Below are 21044 nucleotides of genomic sequence, written 5' to 3' on the forward strand. Positions count from 1 at the left end.
GGTTGCTTGGATATGGCCCTGAGTTATTGTTATTGTATGTGGTAATTATGTCAAAGATTATGAACTGCCTGGGTAGAGATGATTTCTATAAGCTATTTTTTCCGAACTTTAATCATCCGTGTAGAGTTGAGCAAAACATGGTAGCTACTTGCGAAGATGGCAGAAAAACTGTGTCCTGAATACCAAAAGTTGCTGATACCAAGTGTCGGGCAAAAAAAAATGCAGGTAGGGGGATGTGACTTTGTTTTGCATGGAGAAAAACTGCAAGACTAAATCTGGGAAGCTTACAAATGCCAATGCTATTAAAAGAACAGTCTCACTGGGTCAGGGGAAAGAATTTTTTTCCCTTTTTTCCCCCCAAATCCAGTCCTTTCTCCACTTGGGCTCAGATTAGGCATACCCAAAGTCATTAAACCAAATGGATGGTCTAATGCAGTTGCCGAGACAATATTCTGCTTTTTTCTGTGTTTAACTAGCATTCATCTCAGCATCTAAGATATCCAAACTACTTGTGTTAAAAAAGCAACCTACAGAAAAGGTGCCACCTCTGCCTCCAAGCTTCTATTTTGGCCCTAATCTAGAGAAGTACTTTAAATGCATGATTGGGCATCTTCTATTCATACAGATAATTACATCTTATGCTTAAAATGCTTCATTAGTTTGATTTAGATTTTATTTAGAGAATAAACTTTGACCTATTGTAGTGAAATTCTCTGGATTGGCAAAAATTACAAATTTTAAAGCAGGATTTTTGGGATGATCTATCTAGTATTTTTCTCCTGAATAAGCTTTGTAAACAGTCCAGGAAATACTTGTGTTTGAATATACTTAGCTCAGTAAGAACAATGCAGTCTTATGTTTTTACACCAGTTGGCTATATATTAAAATACCAATGTGGAGAGGGGGTGGGAGGTAACTTACACTAGCGTTTTTTTTTAATTCATTTTACATAGTCTGAGTTCTGTTTGAATAATATACACAGCTGCATGAAAATATTAAACCAGCAATCCTCAAACATTTATGCTGAAAGCTTTTCCATGAGAATCTTCAATGTGTTTGTCTCCTCTCTAAACACTACAGTACCTTATGGCTGCATGTTGCATTTGCAGACTCCAGACAAAAGCTCTGTGCTCTATTAGTATGAGTAACTTTCTAGAACTAACACAAATTTAGTTTGCAATAAAGGCAAAAGCATTCAAAACAATTCTCAAAACTAGAAGACTGTCTAAATATGCACCACTTCATTTGCCTGAAACTGAATGTTACTTAAATAACAGCATGGATATATGTAGGAAGTCAACTGGTATTACTTGATCTATAATTTAATTTACTCAGTGACTGAATTAAGATGTTACGCAATGGCAGTCTAAGTCTTTCCTGTTTTGCAAATTGCAAAGTAAACTCAAGTTTACCTTGAGATGTAAAGAAAAATGAAAAGTTTTAATCAAAAGCTTCAAAAAATCTTTTTAGCATGAAATCAATATTTCAGTGCTGCTGACTCTTCCTTTTCGGACCAAGCAATAGCAAAGAAAAACAGCTGTAACTGTAGTTTCATGGACCCAAATGAAAAGCGGGGAGTAGAAATTCTGAGGTGCAAGGGTAGCTTTGCTTCAAATGGTTTCTGCTTTCGGTTTAGAAGAAATACTCTGTACACATTGGAATGGACTGATTCCAGTAGAAAGTCTGAAAAGAGCTTGGAGCCTTGGACTCGTCCAAAACCTCAATTGAAAAGAGTTAAATACAAAGCAAGAATTACAGAATTTATGCTTGCCCTAGTAAAAAACTAAAAAATACCAGCCAGAAGCTGCTTAGAAACATGCTTAGCCACGTTCGATGAACACGGGGCTTAGAAAGCGGCCTTTGCTCTTCTGCTGTCTAGCTGATGGGAAGGACTTAAGATTTGCAGTTCTGATGGTGTATTGCTATATAGAAAACTATCTTCTAATTCCAGTACTTTGTCTTGAATGCATAGAGAAATTTATAATGTGTAAGCTAAATTAACTGAAGAAAGCACAGGTTGTACCTGCGTCCTGGAAGGAAGGAAGTAAGGTTGAGCTTTTATTTTCCAGGTAGCTTCTATTAGGCAATTCCAGGTCATAGACCTCTATTGGATTATAGGCTCTGTGCAAGTAATTTAACTGCTGTGCCTTCTGTGTGTGTTCCATAAAACTGGACAGTATTTGTCCTCAATTCTAGGAGTTCCTGTAAGAAACTATCTTTGATCTTATTGTAGGTAATGTGATCCACATCTATAATTCCTGCAGAAGTGTTTCTTTATTTGAATCCCATTTACTTACTATATCACCGTTTGAGCTGCATATTATTTTTGATGTCTTGGACTTGGCAACAGTTCACAAGTTGTCTTGCTGGGGTAAAAAGGCACCTGGCACTGTATCATATAGCACTCTGTTTTGGTTGTGACATCATGTTCCTTTTGGACATAACTTGAAATTATGATATGAAAGAGAAAGAATGATGCAATAAAAACAAACCACTTTCTTGAAGGAATGATAAATGAAAATATGAATATTCATAGGAGACTAAGGCAGAAGCCACAGTAATTTCTTCCAGAAGCTTTCATTGGAAGGAGATAAACCTGGAGACCTTCGATACCTGAAACTGTATATGTGCAATAGCTATAAGTGAGAGGAACTAGATGCCAGGATTTAAATTTTGGATATAAATAGCATACTGCTGTTAGAAATTAATGTTGGGAGATCAGAATGAGTCCTTGTCACAATAAGTGTTGTGCCAAAGTTAGGTTACAGGAAAATGAATGCTTTTGCTTTATAATGAATTACACCAGAATAGTATGAGTTATGCTCAGTGCCTACACTGTCAAACTCAAAATGTGTTTTGGATTTGGACAGTCTGGTACAATATTGACAATTCAAATCCTGCAGCTTTGTTTACATGTGTGAAAATAAGAAAGTGAAAGGAGGATATACTGTTTAAAATAGTGTAATAGTTACATTTGCACTAGGTATGAATGAAGATCAGAATTTGTTTTTTCACTCTCGTAATGGGTAATCTTAAAAAATGGTTCTGAATTGGGGGGAGGGGCAGTGAAATACTTGTTGAAACAACATTAAGTATAAACTCCATTCAGTATTATGTACAAGTAGTGTATCACAGTCTGTTCAGGTAATCTCCGGGCTCTGAAATTTCTTACGCTTTTAAGTTTGAAGCCTGGAACTGTGCTCTTGCTTCACTGCTTTGTGCCACCTGTAAAAATCACATTTTTCAGGAGAGTGAGGTGAATGCCAGTGGGTAACTTTTTTTAGTATATTCAATGAAGTACTAACCATTCTGTAAAAGGAATACTACTTTATATTGCAAGATGAGTGGCAAAACTTAAAGTACTAACCTCAAACATACTGTTTTTATAGACTTGCTGATACCTGATTTTACTCTAGTAGGGAAAAAAACCCAGTTGCTTCGTCTAGTCTACATTTCTGTGAACTGTCAGGTTATACTGATCAGTGTGTTTTCTTTTCTTGCTTATTCAGGATATATGACTCGAATCCTGAACAGCCAAATATATTCCAGGTGGAGCAGCTGGAACGTCTCAAGAAAGAATTACCAGAGTTGAAAAGCTGTGTGTGTCCTACAGTTAGCCACTTTAAATCCATATCTCCTTGTAAATGTCATCATAGTTGCCTGGAAGAGAAAGCTGTAGATAACTTGAAGAGTGTTCAAATACAAAAGGACTGATTCTAGGCAGAATGCTGGTTTGTATCTATTTAACTTTCACTATTGGAACAGTGCTGTCTATGCCTTCAGGTTTGCTTGGTTTATTTTTAAGTCCCCAAATAGCAATAACTGTGTTCCTCCTTCCTGATGGTACTTGTTAAAATTTCAAACAATGTTAAAATATTCAGCCAGCTATAGTTATTGTTCCAGTTTACAGGAAAAAATTAAAACTGTATATGTAATCAAGTCTCAAATCTTGAAAAAGAAAATTAAGGATTACCACTAAGTGTGGTTTTAAAAATAAAAATATTAAGGAGTCTGAGGAGTGGAAGCTCAGAAACTAAATTGTAGGGAAATTACAATGATCTGATACTGAATATGCTGAAAAAAGTGTTTTGACTTTGATTTTACTTCAGTGCTACAGCTTGTCAGCCTGTATCTGATAATGGGAAATTAAGAAGGTGATTGTAAGATACATATAATTAGATCTGGCCTGAATAAATTGATACCTCATATATATGTATTTGCACTGAAAGATCCACCTGTACAAAGCTTTGTGCCATTTAAAAATATCTATATATTTTTAAGTAAACTGCAATGTATATTAACTCATTTTTTCCCACTTCATTGGACACTTAGGCTGCTGCCATTATTTTCTGATTTGCCAATTCATTGGTAAAGTTTCTATGTATAACAGTCAAGGGTGAACCACAAGTATGATTTTTTTTTTCATTAATGTCGCACAGGCCTGCTAAACTTTGGAAATGTCGCAAATAATTTTAACAGAATTACAGAAACTTCTTCAGTGGTTGAGAATCTTTTTTGCACAATAACTTTAATAAATAGAATAAGTAACATGCACAAACTCTACAAAATGCATGCTTTAGTTAAGCATGAAATTTAGGTGTTTGCTGAGGTCCTTGCATCTTTATGGTGCTAGTTATGTGTGAAGTGTGCAAGGACTAACTCAACTACTTAATCTTCTTTGCCTAAAACCACAAGCCTATTATTCACAAGAATTTGAAGAAAAGGCTATACCATACATGGTTTGTCTTACTTACATAATACAAGCTACTAGCTCTTGTATTTTGCAAGATTATTTTTTTTTCCTCAGAGCAAGAATCACAAATGTACTGAATTCAGATACTCTGCATTCTGTTGGCTGGTATCTATCTTCTGTAACTTATTACAAAGTCAGTCATAGTTTAGAGTTCTTAATAGATAGGTATGCATGTCCTTTTTCCTCCTGAAGTTGCAGGTCCTGCCAACACAACAGCTGTAACTTTCTACTGAAGTGTTAATGTATAATAAGAATGGAAAATATTTATTTTTTTTCTCTTGTAAATTGACAATGAAAACAATAGTGTGTACTATATTCTTTATATACAGTCATTGCTACATAGAACTGATTGTACAAAGAGCAAAGCCATTGCAAATAAGTGCTTGAGCCTGCACCGCTGAGCAGTTTGAAACAAACAGTTTGTTTCGACTTGCCTTGTGCATTTTAGTATTTAGAGTTTGTTTGTCCTGCACAAACAGCACAGTAATGATTAGGTATCTGGAAGATGTCTTTTATTTAAAAGAAAAAAAAATTAAACCAAAATTTGGAAGTGTGTGAGCTGTGTTTTTTGGGAAGTAGGGGGGCACTGAACCTGATTCTTGACATGAGGAACCTGTGGCTGTTATCTGATACAGCAAGTCCAGATTCCTCACCTATGTGATTAATTCTTAATTTTTTTCTTTATTTGCATATCCCTGTGGGGTTCTTTTGACAGGTCTTGAGGGCTTTGCCAGCTGATGGGCAACCCCTACCAGGGTTATACATGTCACTGCTCATGAATGCTGGGCAGTGCATCCACAGACATGTTGAACATGACAGCTGTTTTGTGTGAAGGTGGTTTAAAAGTTGTGCTGAGGCACCCTCTCGGACTAACCACAACATGATCCTGAGAAGGGCTTGGCACCCTTAAAAATTTGTTTCACAACTTTCAGATGCTCAGAGAATAGCATTTGCCTATTCTGTTTGTGGGGTGTGGAAATAAATACATCCACTGTAGTGATTTTACAAGATAGTTTTGAGCAGCATTACAATTTTAATGTATTCTTTTTGACTCCCTTATTTGCAAGTGAGTTGTGTCAGCAACTTGCTCCAAACCTGAGTAGGCTTTAACAAGCTCTTCTGCTGTGTCACTTAGAGCTGAGCTTGCAGCTTGGCCACACGCAACAGCTGTTCTGCCACAGCTGACGGGGCAATGCAGCAGGGATATAGGGAACCGAAGAGCAGGGCTGTGGGAACTGGCAGGGGGAGTTCAACTAATACCCTACCAAAAACCTCCTCTTGTAAGGAAATGCTGTGGTGACAAGTGAAGATGGGAGCATCCACCTGTATTCCTCTGTGGGTGTCCAGCAGCTGCTAGTAAGCTTTATGCTGAAATGGCAAGGGGTGAGAGGGGAAAAAATGATTCCTGAAGGAGAGACTCACCTTGATGAATATACAGCTCTTTGAAGGAAACTCCAGTCTTGCCAAAGAGAATTTTAGGTGAATTTCTTGTGAAATTGTTCCATCCGTACGCCCTCACGTGAGCACACAGCTACTCTGCACTGATGCTCAGCTGGGGTGAAGGCTCCTTGGCAATGCAGGATTTCTGCTGAGACCTGCAGCAGGTCACTAAGCTAAGTGTGTTGCCTGGTGAAAGGCAGCTGTCAGTTTTCCACTCGGCCAGTGTGTAAATCAGCACTGTGTAGGTTGTTTAGTGTCTCTAGTTTCTCCAAAACCTCCTCAGCTGTACCCCAGCTGTTAACTGGCTCATTTCTCACAGGCATCAAAGCAAAAATAGTGAAAGATAGTGACTGTGTTGAGGAGACCTCTGTTTGATGGGTTTGGGCAACTCTTTTCAGACAGACATGCTGAGAGCCTGCAATTTAAATAGCCTAAATTGGTGGCTGCTTCCACAACGTGTTGGCCTTGGCCACTTACATTGCAGGTGGGCTCCTGTTCCTCATCAGAGTTGCACAGCCCATTGCTGGGTTCGTGCTGTATTGTGCTCAGTTGGTGTTTGCTGTTCCAGGAGTGGCCAAGAGTCCATCTACAGAGAAAATAAAAGCAGGAAACTATCCCCAGCTGATTGAGGCAAGGGAACCAAGACTCTGAGTATCTTTAAATCTGAATTTTCTACTGAAATCTATTATCTCTGGCTGGTTTGGATCCTGCCACCTCCCTGGCTTTTGAAGACTTGCTGGAGACCAGCGTGGTCTGGAGAACAGATGGCTTTGTTCCAGCCAAAGGACCACTACAGTTTTTTAATGAATCCAAGGATGTGCAGGCTGTTTCACTTTTCTTGCTGTTGGAGTGTTTGCTTTTGCGCCCACCCACAGACTGATCTCTACGTGACTCGCGAGACCTGCGTTACTTCACGCTCTGGCTCTGTCCCCTGTAAATAAGCGGGAAGGAGGATGAGAACGTTTCCCCATACAACAGAGTAGTCTGGAGAATGAAAAGTTCCTGCATGTCCTGCAGCAGAGGAGGTCCCCGGCGGGGGGTGCTTCTGGCTCCCAGCTGCCCTCCTGGCGCTTCCCCTTGGGCCGTGGGTGCTGATGGGAGGGGTGCGGGGACGTCTACAGATTTTCCTCCCAAATGGTGCGGATGCAGACACCGCTTCTGCGCCACAGCAGTCCTCTCCCCGTCGGCCCTGTCAGGAGCGGTGGCATGGCCTGCTGCTGAAACAGCAGGAACGAGGGCTGAGCTGTACTAATGCATCTCGCCGCCTGCACTGACGGTCCCTCAGGGCGTCACCTCCCGTCAAGGTGATAAACGCATTTAGTGGTGAAGCGGTCCCGGGGGGGCAGGTGAAGATTTGCCTCCCGAGTGTACAAATACACTCCGGACAAGGTGCTTTTCGGTCCCTTTCTCTGGTACCGACGCAGACAGCAGCCGTGGCTGACGCCTTGCCCCGCCGGCCCGCTCCCAGGGCGGGCTCACGGCGGAAGAGCCGCCCCCGAGGAGGGGCCAGTGTCGCCAGGCGCCCGGCCCGCGCTGAGGGCGGCGGGGCGGGCTAAGATGGCGTCGGAGGGCTGGCGGTACTTCTGCACGGCGGGCCGCGGGCTGGAGCCCTTCCTGGCGCGGGAGGTGCGGGCGCGGCTCGGCGCCACGGAGGTGAGGGGGGAGCCACTGCCCGCCTGGGGCGGTCCGATCCGGATCGGGAGAGAACGCGGCCGTGTTCGCTTCGCGTCCCGGAGCCGGGCAGCCGCGGCGTCGGCTGTGCCGCCGCCGGCGTGGGGCCCCACGGGTCTGATCTTGGTCTGGGTGGGAAGGGACCCCTAAGGCCCGTCTGGTGCCGCCCCTGCCGTGGGCAGGGACATCTGCCCCTCGGTCAGGCCGTGTCCCCTCGCCACCCGCGGTGAGCTGGGGTCTGCGCCGCCCTCCTCCCTGCGAAGGGGCGAGCGGGTGTGAGGGGCTGCGGGGCTGCTGACAGCGCTCGCCCAAAACACCCTCCCGGGTGGGTCTGGTTCCTGTTTTTCCCCTAAGGTGGACTGCGTCTCAGGAAAGGTCTTCTTCAGCACAGAGGCGGAGCCGGGCGAGCTGAGGAAACTCAAGTCTGGAGAGCGACTGTTTCTGCTGCTGAAGAAACACCCCCCGCTTGCAGCTTCTAGAGATAAAGGTATGGCGCTGACTGCTTCCCTCGGGTCATCCCCTCGGGGTGCTCACAGGGTGGGTGTTCAGAAACGTGAAGCCCCAGTTCAAGTCCTGTTTATAAAATGAATATTTGATTTATTTCATTTATTTACTAACAGCTGTAGTTCTAATTGACAGTAATTAATTCTGAAGTATCTTCGGCCCAGATACGTTTTTGATGCTTTTTTAGTGCTGAAAATGGCTTTTAAGATGTTTTGGACCCCTTGTATGTATTTTAATGATGAGTCATATTCCTTTAGGTAAAGTGGATCCAGATCTATATCCTGTGTAATTTAACTGTTCAGTACATAGATTTTTTTGTAAATCTCAGCTGCTCAGGTCACATTCTCTGTTAGCGATGGAATAAGAATTTCAAGTAAGATGGATGGATATCTGCATGCTGGTGGGATTTTATTTGGGAGATCACAGATGGCCTTCAGCTTTGAGGGTCACATTTAACCATGATTCTAAATGAGAACTAGAAATACCTTCCCCCCCCGCCACTTGACTAGCTTCAAGGTTTTTAAGTGAACTGGCCTGTGTATTCCTTGTGCTTCTCTTGTCATAGCTAGCTCAAGACGACTACCCATAGGTGTAGTTTAGCTGTGTGTTGGAGACTTTGCAGGATTGAAGGCAGGTTGATGAATAGCAAAGAGAGATTTCCCTTGTAAAAGAATAAACTTGTGGCTTTTATTCCGAGCTGAATCAAAGTGATTCATGTTCACATCTGTCTTTCAGTCCTGGAAAGTGTCCCACATACATGTCTAATCCTGGACCAAGTGCTTTCTGAGGAGGATGGCATGTTAGGCTGGTCCTCCATCCCTGGGAATGACTCTCAGAGGTGGTCTGGTTTTCTAGAGCTGAATTCTTCTGTAGACTTCAACCCCCGCACAATTTAATCTTGGTTCTGCAGAGCTTGTAATCAGACAGATGCCTGGGTCTCTGCTGGTGGAGCAGATGGGTGTTGAGAGCTCAGCTGTGCCTGTGATGTGTGCTTCTGGTGCTGTGGTTCCTGGATTCACACATTTAAGGAAATCTGAACACAGTCGCTGTTAACAGCTGTTCTCGCTCTGTAGGAAAATCAAATATTGGGACTGAACTACTTAACCTGAAGCTGCTTTTTCTTTCAGGGAAAATGCTACATGAGATTAAAAGCCTTGTCATTGAGGAGCCAAAGTATTGGCTGGATGTTATCTCTGTTTGGAGAAACTTTCATGGGTGCGAGGGGAAAAAAGATGGTGTCTCTCAAGAAAACCGATTGCCTCTAAAGAGAAAATCAGAAGAGACAAATATTGCAACTAAAAGACAGAAAACGGAACAAGTGCGAGAGACTGTGTCTGAGGAATGTCAAGTGGAAGCTGGAGAGAGGTGTGTGGTAGCAGAGATAAAGAGCAGTCAGGACTGCCAGACTGAAAGCAAGACTTCCTTAGAAGACCCTTCCAAAAGCAGTGGAGAGGAACCTGTTGCAAATGAGCAGCTTAGCTTCAGTTTCAGAGTTTCTTGTCGTTGTAGTGGAGCGATTGCCAAAGTACTTCCTTCACAGGTATGCTGAAGTATCTGTGTTTTAAAAGAATTTAGCAAAGGTGAAGGGAGATGTGTAGTTTATTTGTCGTTTCAGTTGTGTGTTGTATGTTTTAGAATAACAAACTTTTTCTGTATTTTCTCAAAAAAGTCCTTAACCTGCATTTACCTTAAACAAGTGGAAATACAAAGGCTGTTGTTAATTTCTGGACACTGTTACCCTGAATATTTTTCAAATCTATGCCTTTTATTGTGGATAAGTAAAGTAAGAGGTTGAGGTAGCTGGGCTTGTGGAGTCTGAGGAGCGATGTGGTAGTAGTTTACAGCTACTTAAAGGGCCATTGCAATGACAGTGAAGCCAGACTCCCTTCAATTGTGGCAAACAGTGTAAAAGAAGGTGCAAAACCAGAACTTGCAGCTTCGGCGGGCTCTGGTTGGGCATTGGGGAGAACTTGTTTCCTAGGACCAGCCCTGGGAGGTATCCTGGAGGATGCATCTTGGTCCTTGGGGGAGAGTAGTGGCGTAGAGACCTCCAGGGGCCCTTTCCATCCAGCCCGCTTCCCATCTATAATACCTTTCTACTGTGAGGAAAATAAAAAAAATAAAAAAGAAACCCAGTGTAGCTGCAATTTATGTAAATTTCTCTTATTTGAAGATAACAGTAATTTAACTAGATTTTTTTTTTTCCTGGGAAGATGGGACGCATGAGCCTGTGAACATGAATCCTTGCTTAAATTTGTGCTGTGTGTTTGAACTGTCATACTCTGAAGGTAGTCAGAGCTTTCTAGATGCCGTAAAAGCATTAAAATTTTGAGTTGTAGTTGTGCATTCACAGGTTTTCTCTTAGGTAATCTAGTTTACAGCCATCGGAAATATTTTGTGCGTGTGATTTACAATTCTAAAATGATGACAACTTTTGTTGTATCTCGGGCAGGACTTGAACTTCAGCCTCCTGCACACCAGTTGAGTGATAGTCATTTTGTCCTGTGGTGTGTTTGCTCTGCCCCTCACTCACTCGCTGTGCCCTGTTGTACCTCTGCTGGTCTTTGTATGAATTGTGCTGCTAGGGATAAAGAGAGACTCTTTCTTTTCTCAGGTATTTATAAGGATTGTGCAGTCCAGGCTGTGATCTGTAGTTTTCTTAATTGTGTTATTTTTACTGCCTGTGACTGTTCTTCCCCCTTGCAGGAGATTGGAAGAGCCGTTGGCATAGCGCTCATGAAGCAGTGTGGGTGGCGGGCTGATCTGCGGCAGCCCGATCTGGAGGTAGTGGTGCTTGTCTGCCAAATGGTCTGTTGCTGCTTCCAGAATTGTCCCTGATATCTTTTGTTTTGTTCTCTGCTCCTTTTGCATGCGGGACTGTGGCCTCTCCCTGTTTGTCTTTCTGCTGCTAAATTTAACTAGAAGTCATCTGGTAGTGCTGAGCAAAACTTTTTGGTAGTCACTGTGTGCATGCATTCCAAAGCACTTAAATAAATACCAGAATGGCCAGCATGGGCCTGTAAGTGAGGAGAAGGATCCATACAGGTGATGTCTCAGGATCCAGCATGTTTACAAACTGCTGGACACTGACTGTGTTGAAAATGGAGGTCACTCGAGCCATGGGCAGCTAGTTTAGCCTCTGTAGGGGAAGAGAGCGAGCAGCAAGGTTGTGTTCTCGAGGAACTTGAGAATGCTGTTTATGGAAGAGCCTTCTCCTAGACCTTGCCCTGACAAGCAGCTTGCTTAAGGCACCCTCCATGGTGCAAGCTGTCTGGAGACCTCGGAAAGGGCTCACTGCTCTTGACAAGCTGTTTCTCCATCCCTGTGCTTGGCATATGGAAGCTGCTCTCAGCACTGATGCTGGGAGGTCTGAGGCCTTCTGTAAAAACTCTGAGTTCATCTACCGGCTCTGGTTTTCCCAGGCTGCACATCAAATACAGCTTTGTTGAGTCTCAAGTGGGGCGCTTGTCCAGATTTTTGCTCTGAAACAATTCAAGTGCTGAGGACTGGGATATTTCAAAAGCATCATATTTCTCTTTGGGCTTCCTGGGGAGGGATTGTAGTCATGCAAGACCTGTTGGGGAGCTCAGTCTTCTTTTGGGATGTTTGCTATGGGACAGGAGGACAATTGTTTTGAGCTGCCTGTACTTCTGGAAGGATTACCCACATTTGCCTTCCATCTGAAATGCGCCTTCATAGAATCATTGGCACTTGTGTTTTGTTTTTTTTTTTTAAAAAAGTGTGCGTGTGGATAGCTGAGTGCTAGTATACAGTGAATGATCTCCTCCTAAACCTAAATGGTTTTATAATTAAAAACATGTGTTCAGTGTTACAAAAATAGGTTCCCTTAAAGATTCAAGAGCTTGCTGATGGATTCCTGGCTGACACAATTACCCTCCCAGCTTGTTTAAATATTAAATCCTCTTTAAAGTAGCATTCAGATTATCTAGTGTGATTTCTTCCAATTAATCATAATTGTGTAAAGTGTGCATTTTTGTTCTTAAAAACTAGGATCAGAAGTTCGTAGAGATGTCTTCTGTGTCTGTTTAAAGTTATTGTCGTGTCAGGTTGAGAGTCTCTAATTTCTTTCCTCTTTCAGATCTTTGTACATCTTAATGACATTCACTCTGTGGTGGGAATTCCTCTTTTCAGGTAGGCATTCTCCTCACCAGATTTGTCTTGGCAGTATCGGAACAGGCATAATTTCTAAATAGTCTTGCTGTCCACTGTGAGTGTTTATCTTCTGGTTTAATATTCACTAGACTGTCTCATTAGTCTTGTGGTTTGTGGCTTATCTGAGCACGTAAGCCAGACTTTGCAGTGGGTTATGGATAAAAGCAGACTGTGGTTTCTATCTGTCTGCAGATCTGTTCACTTCATTTGTTCTTTCGTATTACATGGGCTTTTCTGGGTGGTTGTACCCTTATCTTATGTTGATTTTTTGCTGTCTGCAGGCTTCCGTTGGCAAACAGAGAGTACATCAAAACAGCAGGACTGCGGTCAACAATTGCATGGGCCATGGCATCTCTGGCTGAAATCAGTGTAAGTGAGTGTTCATGGCAAAGATTTAGAGTCCTGAATGGAGAGTTGCTGCTCATCAGAGCTGGAGCTGGAAGCTTTGAAGAAGTGTGGTGATTTTAATGCCCCATGCTCTAATGCATGTGGACAGAGTTTGTCTTATCTGTGGTCAGAGTGCACTGTCACCTGCTGTTCAACCAGATATCTGCTGTCATCCCAGGTCCTTCTCAGCAGAGGTGTAATTCCTTGTATGGATATATGTCTAAATGGCAAGATTTTTTCACTGTCCAGGCGTCAAACCTTGTTTGGCGTTGTTCTCCAAGGGAAAACAGAAGCAAGTGTGATGTTTTCCACAGATTAATTTGGTACCAATATCTGTCTGCAGTCCACTCATGTTTTTTCTTCCCCTAGATGTCACCGCAAGGCTAGATGCATTGATGCATTATCTTTAGTGAAACTATTAATGCTTTTTACTATATTCTCTTAGAAACACCTATGGCCTGGTAAACCAGTGATCATTGTTACCTATGCTGGATTCAGTGGGAGTATGTAGGTGATCTGTACATCCCTGAGTAAGCTTTGTCCTGGGAGAGGAGTCTGTCTTGCTTGCGATGCAATAACCCCTTTATGTTTGTAGGCAGGTGCCTTTGTGCTGGATCCTATGTGTGGGCTAGCAACGATACTGCTGGAAGCTGCCAAAGAGTGGCCCGTGAGTATCACAGTCACAATAGGTGGGACCTTTGCAAGACGGCTTGTAGTTGCGTCAAGAAAAATCTGTCCCACGGTTATACCAAAGTCCATTACTGGAAAGCTAGAACGAAACCGATCTTTCTAGACAATTGTTAAAAGTGTTTTAGTACAAATGTTCCTCCACAGGAGTGTGAAGCAAAGGCCTACATACTTGTGCAGGTGGGTGCTGGCAGCCCTGTATTTATACTGCAGGATTTGCATGAGGCAACCATGGACTTTTAAAACTGCCTGGCCTTATCCTGGGATTGGAGGTGTCAGTGGGACAGTACAGTCAGTTGTCAGTATTAGAGGCAGCATGGCTGTTTGTAGCTAGCTAGGGTCTTGCTGTTAGGACATAGCCTCAGTATTTTTGTAAGTTACAAGTGTTTTGAGCAGACCAGAATGGGAAAGGAGCGAAGATAGCACATACTTTCCCCATTCCTCTGTCGTCTGGGTCTGTGTATTGCTCTGTGTAATGATACGAAATCTCCCAGCAAGGGGTTTGTCTTGGAAGGACAAGGGAGTTCTGAGAAGGGTTTATAAAATAGAGACACCTGTTTGTCAACTAGATGACTTTTCTCTTTTTCTCTGAACAGGAAGCCTGTTACTGGGGTGCTGATATAAGTGATTCACAGTTAGAGGGTGCAGATGTGAATATTAGGACTGCAGGCTTGATGGATAAGATTGAGTTACTTAAAGCTTCTGTGAAAGGTATGTCTGTAGGCTTTCCAAGTAAGACATGTCTGAAGTTTTTTTGCGGTTCTGGGATTATACAGGTAATGTAGGTTCTCTTGAGGTGACGTGTAGTAGAGCTAAAGCTGAGTAGCGACGCTATAGTGCTAGTGAATGGATAATTATTTGTTCTCCCCTCCCTGCCCCTGAACTTTGGCAAGAACAAACTCAGCAGAAGACACTGAAAATAATAATTGTCAGACGTGCAGTAGTTGTCTGTCTTAATGGTAAATGTGTGAATACCACAAAGAATACATACCATATGAGAATTTTTTGTGTCTTAACAGGAACGCAGCAAGGACAGATAAAATGTTGCTTGTAACTTAAATGTACCAAATGAGTAATAGTGGGATCTCATTAAGCTCAGTGTTGAATTGTTAATGTTTTGCAGTAGGAATACTTTAAATAACAATGCCTTTTTCCTGGAAGAGGGAATCTGTTTGCTCTCAGTTTATGAGCTAGCCTGGGGAGAAGGTGATAATTTTATGACCTTATTGTGGACCTCAAGGCCTGAGTCTAAATTAGTCCGTTATGAAATTAATGACAGACAAAAGCTGGCTCTTTTTTCCTGTGCATGGTTGATAAAGTATGCATATTTTTTTACCTTACCATTCTGGTAAGAAATATTATTTCTTTTTTATAAGAGTATATATAGCTTTATTTCTTACTTAAAAGCTGTGATTGGGCTTGGCTTCTAAGCACATGGAAGGTGCTTTGATGTCAGGCTTTTCTAATACTGAACAAGTAATTGGTGTCTTTGTCACTGGTCAAAGCAGTTATTTCTGCATGTTTTGAGAAGGACTGTAGGTAACTTGTCCTTCCATTTGTAGGTAAAACTGTTGTGCTGCAAGTGTTGCTCCAAGCATGGTCCAAGAACCATCTCCAGCTAGTTCTGGAAAAGCTGGCATAGAATCACAGCGGGGTTTAGGTGGGAAGGGACTGCTGGAGGTCCTTAGTCCTGTCATCTGCTCGGAGCAGGGCTAACCCCAGAGCTGGGTCAGGTGCTCAGGGCCTTGTCCAGTCGAGTTTTGAGCATCCTGAGGGATGGAGAACCCATAGTCTCGTCCTTTCACATGCTGGCTATGCTCTGTCCAGGACAGCCTGGTATGTGGCCAGCCTTCGTCACCACAAGGGTGCAGTGCTGCCTCATGGTCAAGAAAACTGGCTATTCCCAGGATGCAGAAACTCTGGGGAGACAGTTCAAAGACACTAGCACCGACAGAATCCAAGTGATTCTGGCTGTAACCAGATTCTTGGGGGGAGAGAAGGGAGATGGAGAGGAATTTAGCACGTGGTTCCTTGCCATTCATATGTGTGCATCTGAACATCTGCACTAAGTGCTTGCAAGCTTAGCTCTTCTTTTGCTTTTTGCTTGTAAAGATGCGTTGTGTGTTGAGAAGCAGCAGTTAGTTTGGAACCATGCAGTCCCCTGTTCAGAGACTCATGCTATTGGGGCAAGCATATCACCAGTAACAGGGAATCTGCGAGCTAAACCATGCTCTCATGCATTTGTCTCTTCCCAGTCTGCATTGGGCTGGTGGCTTTGTAGTGCTGTTTCTGAGCATAAGTACAGAAGGAACTACGAATCTGTGTGCATAATGCACAAAAGAGATGGCAGACGGTTTTGTAAGGTGCATGAGGGCATAGCTGCTGTTTATTTTTCACAGTCAGATGTAAAGACCTGCCTATATTCTGCAGCATTGCCGTTGCCTTCGGAAAGCTTTGATGCTGTGATTTCGGATATTCCATTTGGGAAGAAGTTCAAGATCACAAAAGACATACAGCTCCTTCCGGATATTCTCCAGGAAGCAGAAAGGTACGTGTGGCCTTTGACATGCCTGGGGTTTGGTGTAAATGTCATGATGGTTTGCGATCCTAAGCGTTCAGTCAGCTTCAGGTTTGCTTTATTCCAAACAGTCTCCAGCTCTCTAGTCTGATCCTGTGCAGGCTGTGAAAGTCTGATGCCTTTACTTGTGCCTTAAAGGCTGTTGTGGCTTGTTGTGCAAGGTGTGGAAGTGCTGATGGTAGCACTAGGTGACAAGGAATGAGCTTGTTGTGTGAGCCACACTCACAAATATTCTTTACAAGGCATGATAGTGAAACATGTGTGAGCCACACTCACAAATATTCTTTACAAGGCATGATAGTGAAACATGTGTGAGCCACACTCACAAATATTCTTTACAAGGCATGATAGTGAAACATGTGTGAGCCACACTCACAAATATTCTTTACAAGGCATGATAGTGAAACATGTGTGAGCCACACTCACAAATGTTCTTTCCAAGGCAGAAAGGAGAAAGAGGAGAGGATGACCTAGACAAACTTAAAGCGTGGCCAAGCAAATGAAGCAGTAATCCTTTCTCAGTTGAGGTCTGCTTGTATAAAATCATAAGCTTTCCTTTTGGGTTCACAACTCAGCTTTTACCAGCCTGGCTTGGCAGGAAGGATCTCAGACCAGAAAATGGTGGTATGCATTTTCCTTTCTCTTAGCATGTACTGGAATATCAAGCTAGCCACTTGGTCTGCTTTTAGATGCCTCCTTTCATCTCTCACCCTGACGTTTTTTGGCAAACTTGACCCAAGATAATAGCGGACTGCTTCTAACAGGCAGTTCAAACCATCTGCCCCTTTATTTTCTTTGCTGAAAAGAAGCCCTTTCTGCAGGATTGGTCTTCAGCGGGTGTTCATCTCACTTGCCTAATGCAGGAATGTGGTGGAAAGATGGTGAAGAAGGTGAGGTAGCTCCGCAGAATGGCAGGGTAATCTTATGTCAGCTTGTGCTGAGCATCTCTCCCTTTGGCCATGCTTGTCTTTTGGTCTTATTTGCTCTGTTGGGCCATCCTAAGCAAAATCCTCCCCTCCACCTTCCCAGGGAAGTAAGGGACCATTACCACGAGAGCTTCACCAGTAAGACTGTTCAATCCACTTACTGTGAGCAGAGCTAGGATAGTCCTTTTTTTCTCTTCTTTCAAAGCCAAGTGTAATGTTTGCTTATGTATGAAGAAAAATGGATTACAAACAATGGTTAATTTTCCTCCATTTCCTGAGTTTGAAAGCCATTAAGGATCAGTGGAACGTGGAAAGGACAGACTTAAAGTTTCCAAAGGGAAAGGCTAGCTTCAGAATTGCCTTACTAACCTGAAAAGCTCTTGCTGCCCTGGGAAGCTGTTCCTTTGCAGACTGGTGGGAGGCTCATGTGACCCAAAAACAGGGTTTGAAGGTGATACTGCCCCCAATCTTTGGAAGAATACCAAGAGTGAAAAAACTGGGTCCATCTTTCCTGCTAACCCAATGGAAAGAAGTCCTGAGGTTGGAAGTGTTTGGGAGTCAGAATAGGGCCTAGTTCTTCCATGTAGGAATAGTTATGAAGATAGGGAATTTAAATTCCATTTGGAGATGTAGCTTACTGAGTTGAGCCATGACAGTTAATGTGCTTAGGTGTTTTATCAAATGCAACTGGCATCTGAAGTGTCAGCAGTGTTGAGTTCTGCATGGATGAAAGAATGCCAGGCAGGGTAAACACCTCACCTTTATTTTTCCTGCAATTGCCAGAGTACTTCGTGTTGGAGGCACTATTGTATTGCTGCTGAGCCAAGAACTCCATAAGCGCATGGATGGCATTACCAAGTGTGCTGAAAATTACTCTCCTAATGCTGTTTCTGATGGCGCAAGTGAAACCACCACTGCAAAAGCCCTGAATGTTGATGGGAATTCTTCCTCCTCGGTGAATGGTGTTGAAGAATCCCTTCTCAGCAGCCGACAGATGCCTTTTGGGTCTCTGGTGCCAGATGGTGTCTATGCAGTTAGTCTTGGAAAGACGGATGCTTTCATACACAAGTACAGGAAGATCTCCTCTTCTGCTGGCAATCGGTAGCTTTCTTGCACTGTGCCTAAGTGAACTTGAATCCTGATACACTTGAAAAGCAGCATGGCAGTGATCCAGTGGAGCCCTGCTGATCTGAACCCTTTGCCATTTGTTAGCTCACCTCACTTTCTTTGGATGTCCTAAGGTGCTGCTTTTCTCTCTTTGGTTTTTAGGAGAGGTGGTGCCTACTAGTGTTTCAGATGTTTTTACTGTAAAATACTGTAATGGGATGGAGTCCTCAAATCTTCATTCAGGCAAAGCCTCTCAGTATTGGGAGGAGTTTCTTTGGGAGAGAAAGTCTTTTTTTGCAGAACTGCAAAAATAAATGTGGTAATATTAAATGTAAATGGATTTTCATGTTCAGTATTTTTTTAGGAAGCACATCTTGTCTGAAGTTCCCAGCTCTTTTTGAGGGCTGGATATATGCATGAGCCCTGCAGTCTTGTGTTTTTTTTTAAAGCTCGTTTCTGATGAGTTTGAAATTTTGCTACTGAGATTTCTTGGAGTGGAAAATAAACTATTTTCTGTATTAATTCTTTGCAGCATTTGCACATGTCTAACAGGTATGGCTTAGCTTTTTAGGGTGAAGAGACTTATTTCTATCAAAAATAATGCTTTTCCTCAGTTGATAATGTTACTCCAAGGGCACAGTGTGGAGATTGAAAAACTTGCCAAGTGGATGAACAATTAGAAGTGACTTCTGCCTGAAAAGAAGCATGTGGCAAAATTCTCCTGAAACGAGAAAAGTCTTAGTGATTCTTTTAGTCTATGCAAAAGGTATCTGGGGAGGAATAGCCTAATTCAAGGCTTTCCCATGGCTGCTGAACTGACAGGGAATTATTTTTATAGAGAATGACTGCAGATTGCTTTCAGATGCTATTTTGGACAAGCATTTGCAACTTGGCAAGCTGGAATGGACTCATGCAGTGTGTTCCTCTGCTGTAATTAGTATGGAGATAACAATTAGTAGTGTGTCTGGGTTTGTTTGGGCTTTATTTGTTTTTCATCTTCTTTTTTTGAAGTTTGTTGTGTGTAGCTTGTTGGAAGTGTTACTTTATCCACCTGCTTTCTACAGCAGAGCCTCTACTCTGGAGATCTTAGAATTTGAAGTAAGAGCCCATGGTTCAGACTGGACTACGGAGAATCGAAGGGAATGAGGATATGGGTCAGATTGATATGAGCCTGCTGCTATGAGTCCTGCTGTTTAGCTGGTACCTGGGAATGTGCTAGTGCACTGCAAGTACGTATTTTTGGCTTAAAACAATATTTTTATCATTATCTGCCCTCCCACCCAAGTTCAGCTTTCAAGGAGGCCTTCGAGAAGATAATGAATTCATCACAAGAAAGGTAATGGGTAACTTGTTCATGCCATTAGCTCTTCATCAAATGTTCAGTCAACAATAATGTGTCTGTCTTAACTTGCACCAGTGCAAATTTGTTGTAGGAGATGAGGCTTCATCTGGGTTGCTTAGTTCTTAATGTATCCCAGGGGCATAAACACTGGACATAACACTGTCTTCCATGAGGATCTGAAAGAGAGATGATGTTTGGGTTTTCAAAATTTGTTTCTGTGAAGCTGTATTGCCACAATAGATAGCTAAAACATTAATATTACAAAGTTGTCATTAGAAGTTTAAGTAAAACACAGGACTGTTCCCTTGTCCAGAGATGTCTCCTCTCAAGACTGCTAAAGTTAATGGTGAAATTGAGTTACTACTTTGTCAGACAGTTGATGTATCTGTAACAAAACACAGACAGACAATCTGCTGCTAGTGTTTTTTTTGGAGTTGAGTATTCTTGAGTGTTGCATATCACGTATTCATTTGCGTGGTTTTGTTTTCTGTGTCTCAGTAAACTTACTTGTCAAGTAATTAAGCTTCATTGAAAGTCTAGTTGAGAGACTGATTGCAAAATTGCTTTTCTGATTGCAGTTACATGTCAGGAAAATTCTTGCATTTCACCTTCTGTTTCTGTCAAATTTTCTCATTCAAAAGGACACCTGCTAGAAAGGATGAAAACTAGTTCTGCTGTCATACAAGTCATTTCTGTCTTGTGTTTTTGTATTTCACTGTATTTCACTGCTGCAGAGAATTTAATTGTGTAGGGTGGTCAGCAAAGTCTAAAAGAATAGTTAGGTTTTTTTGGTTGTGAAAAAGAGACACTGTCCTGTCCTGCTCAGTTTCAGGAACTATTTCTAGAGTTAAATGAGGTGGTGGCTTAATTTTGTTTGCTCCATATTTACTTAATCTCTTATTTAGAAAGACTTCTCTGTGTCTTGGTATGAAATTGCCATTCTAATCGTCCCTGTTCCCAGGCCCTCTGTACTTTGTGCCATTCTTTTGGGGTTTGGTTACAAGCGCTGCCCATGGTATTCTGGCAGAGACCATATTAATAATTTGTCTTGTTTGCCCCCATCCTAATACCTTTGGTTTTGGTGGTAACTGTGCATAGATTTGAAGTATATTCTGAGGTGATTGTAGGTCTATTTCTTTTGTTCATATGATTAATTTATATCACAGCATATCTTGGGGAAAAAAAGAATCATTGCTTTGGTTTAATAAAGGTTGAGCTTCATTTGCCATCTCACAGGTCATTCATGTAGTGTGGGTGGACCCTTCCAAAGATTTTCAGTATCTTAGAAAACGAAGGGCTGTTCTTTTACGTTCCTCTTTACTGAAATTCAAATAGTTGTGATAATTAGTGAGATTATTGTTCCTGCAAAGGCATCTGTTATACCATGTCTGCCTTATTTCAGTTCTTGTCATCATTTATGGCTTCAGCCAATTAACAAATGAAGACACAGACTTGATAGGGTGCGCTCTGCTTGAG

The 21044-nt window shown here is 42.4% G+C and overlaps 2 protein-coding genes across 13 annotated transcripts in view; both read left to right on the forward strand.

The window, feature by feature from the left end:
- GPCPD1 (glycerophosphocholine phosphodiesterase 1) overlaps positions 1-5306 on the forward strand; it is a 44541-nt gene extending 39235 nt beyond the window's left edge. For 2 of the 3 annotated variants that reach the window (XM_087777190.1, XM_087777189.1), the window contains exon 20: positions 3510-5306. In XM_087777190.1, coding sequence (XP_087633316.1) covers positions 3510-3714 — 205 coding nt within the window. In that variant the 3' untranslated portion in view covers positions 3715-5306. Of the gene's footprint in view, positions 1-124; positions 316-3509 lie in introns of those variants that run through there. The other variant, XM_087777191.1, reaches the window with a different exon arrangement.
- Positions 5307-5824: 518 nt separating this feature from the next.
- THUMPD2 (THUMP domain 2 tRNA and snRNA guanosine methyltransferase) overlaps positions 5825-21044 on the forward strand; it is a 30129-nt gene continuing 14909 nt past the window's right edge. The window contains exons 1-11 of one of the 10 annotated variants that reach the window (XR_015708913.1): positions 5835-7846; positions 8219-8351; positions 9496-9908; positions 11075-11155; positions 12468-12520; positions 12823-12910; positions 13524-13595; positions 14212-14326; positions 16046-16163; positions 17903-18360; positions 19291-19455. Coding sequence is in view for 6 of the 10 variants with exons in the window: in XM_087777192.1 (XP_087633318.1) it covers positions 7751-7846; positions 8219-8351; positions 9496-9908; positions 11075-11155; positions 12468-12520; positions 12823-12910; positions 13524-13595; positions 14212-14326; positions 16046-16163; positions 17903-18224 (1491 nt within the window). In the remaining 4 variants the exon portion in view is untranslated. Of the gene's footprint in view, positions 7847-8218; positions 8352-9495; positions 9909-11074; positions 11156-12467; positions 12521-12822; positions 12911-13523; positions 13596-14211; positions 14327-16014; positions 16164-17902; positions 18749-19290; positions 19456-21044 lie in introns of those variants that run through there. The other 9 variants (XR_015708914.1, XR_015708915.1, XM_087777196.1 and 6 more) reach the window with 9 other exon arrangements.

This window comes from Nipponia nippon, unplaced genomic scaffold (assembly GCF_047370975.1).
Source record: "Nipponia nippon isolate SJK-2023a ecotype South Korea unplaced genomic scaffold, ASM4737097v1 scaffold_4, whole genome shotgun sequence".
Lineage (NCBI taxonomy): Eukaryota > Metazoa > Chordata > Aves > Pelecaniformes > Threskiornithidae > Nipponia > Nipponia nippon.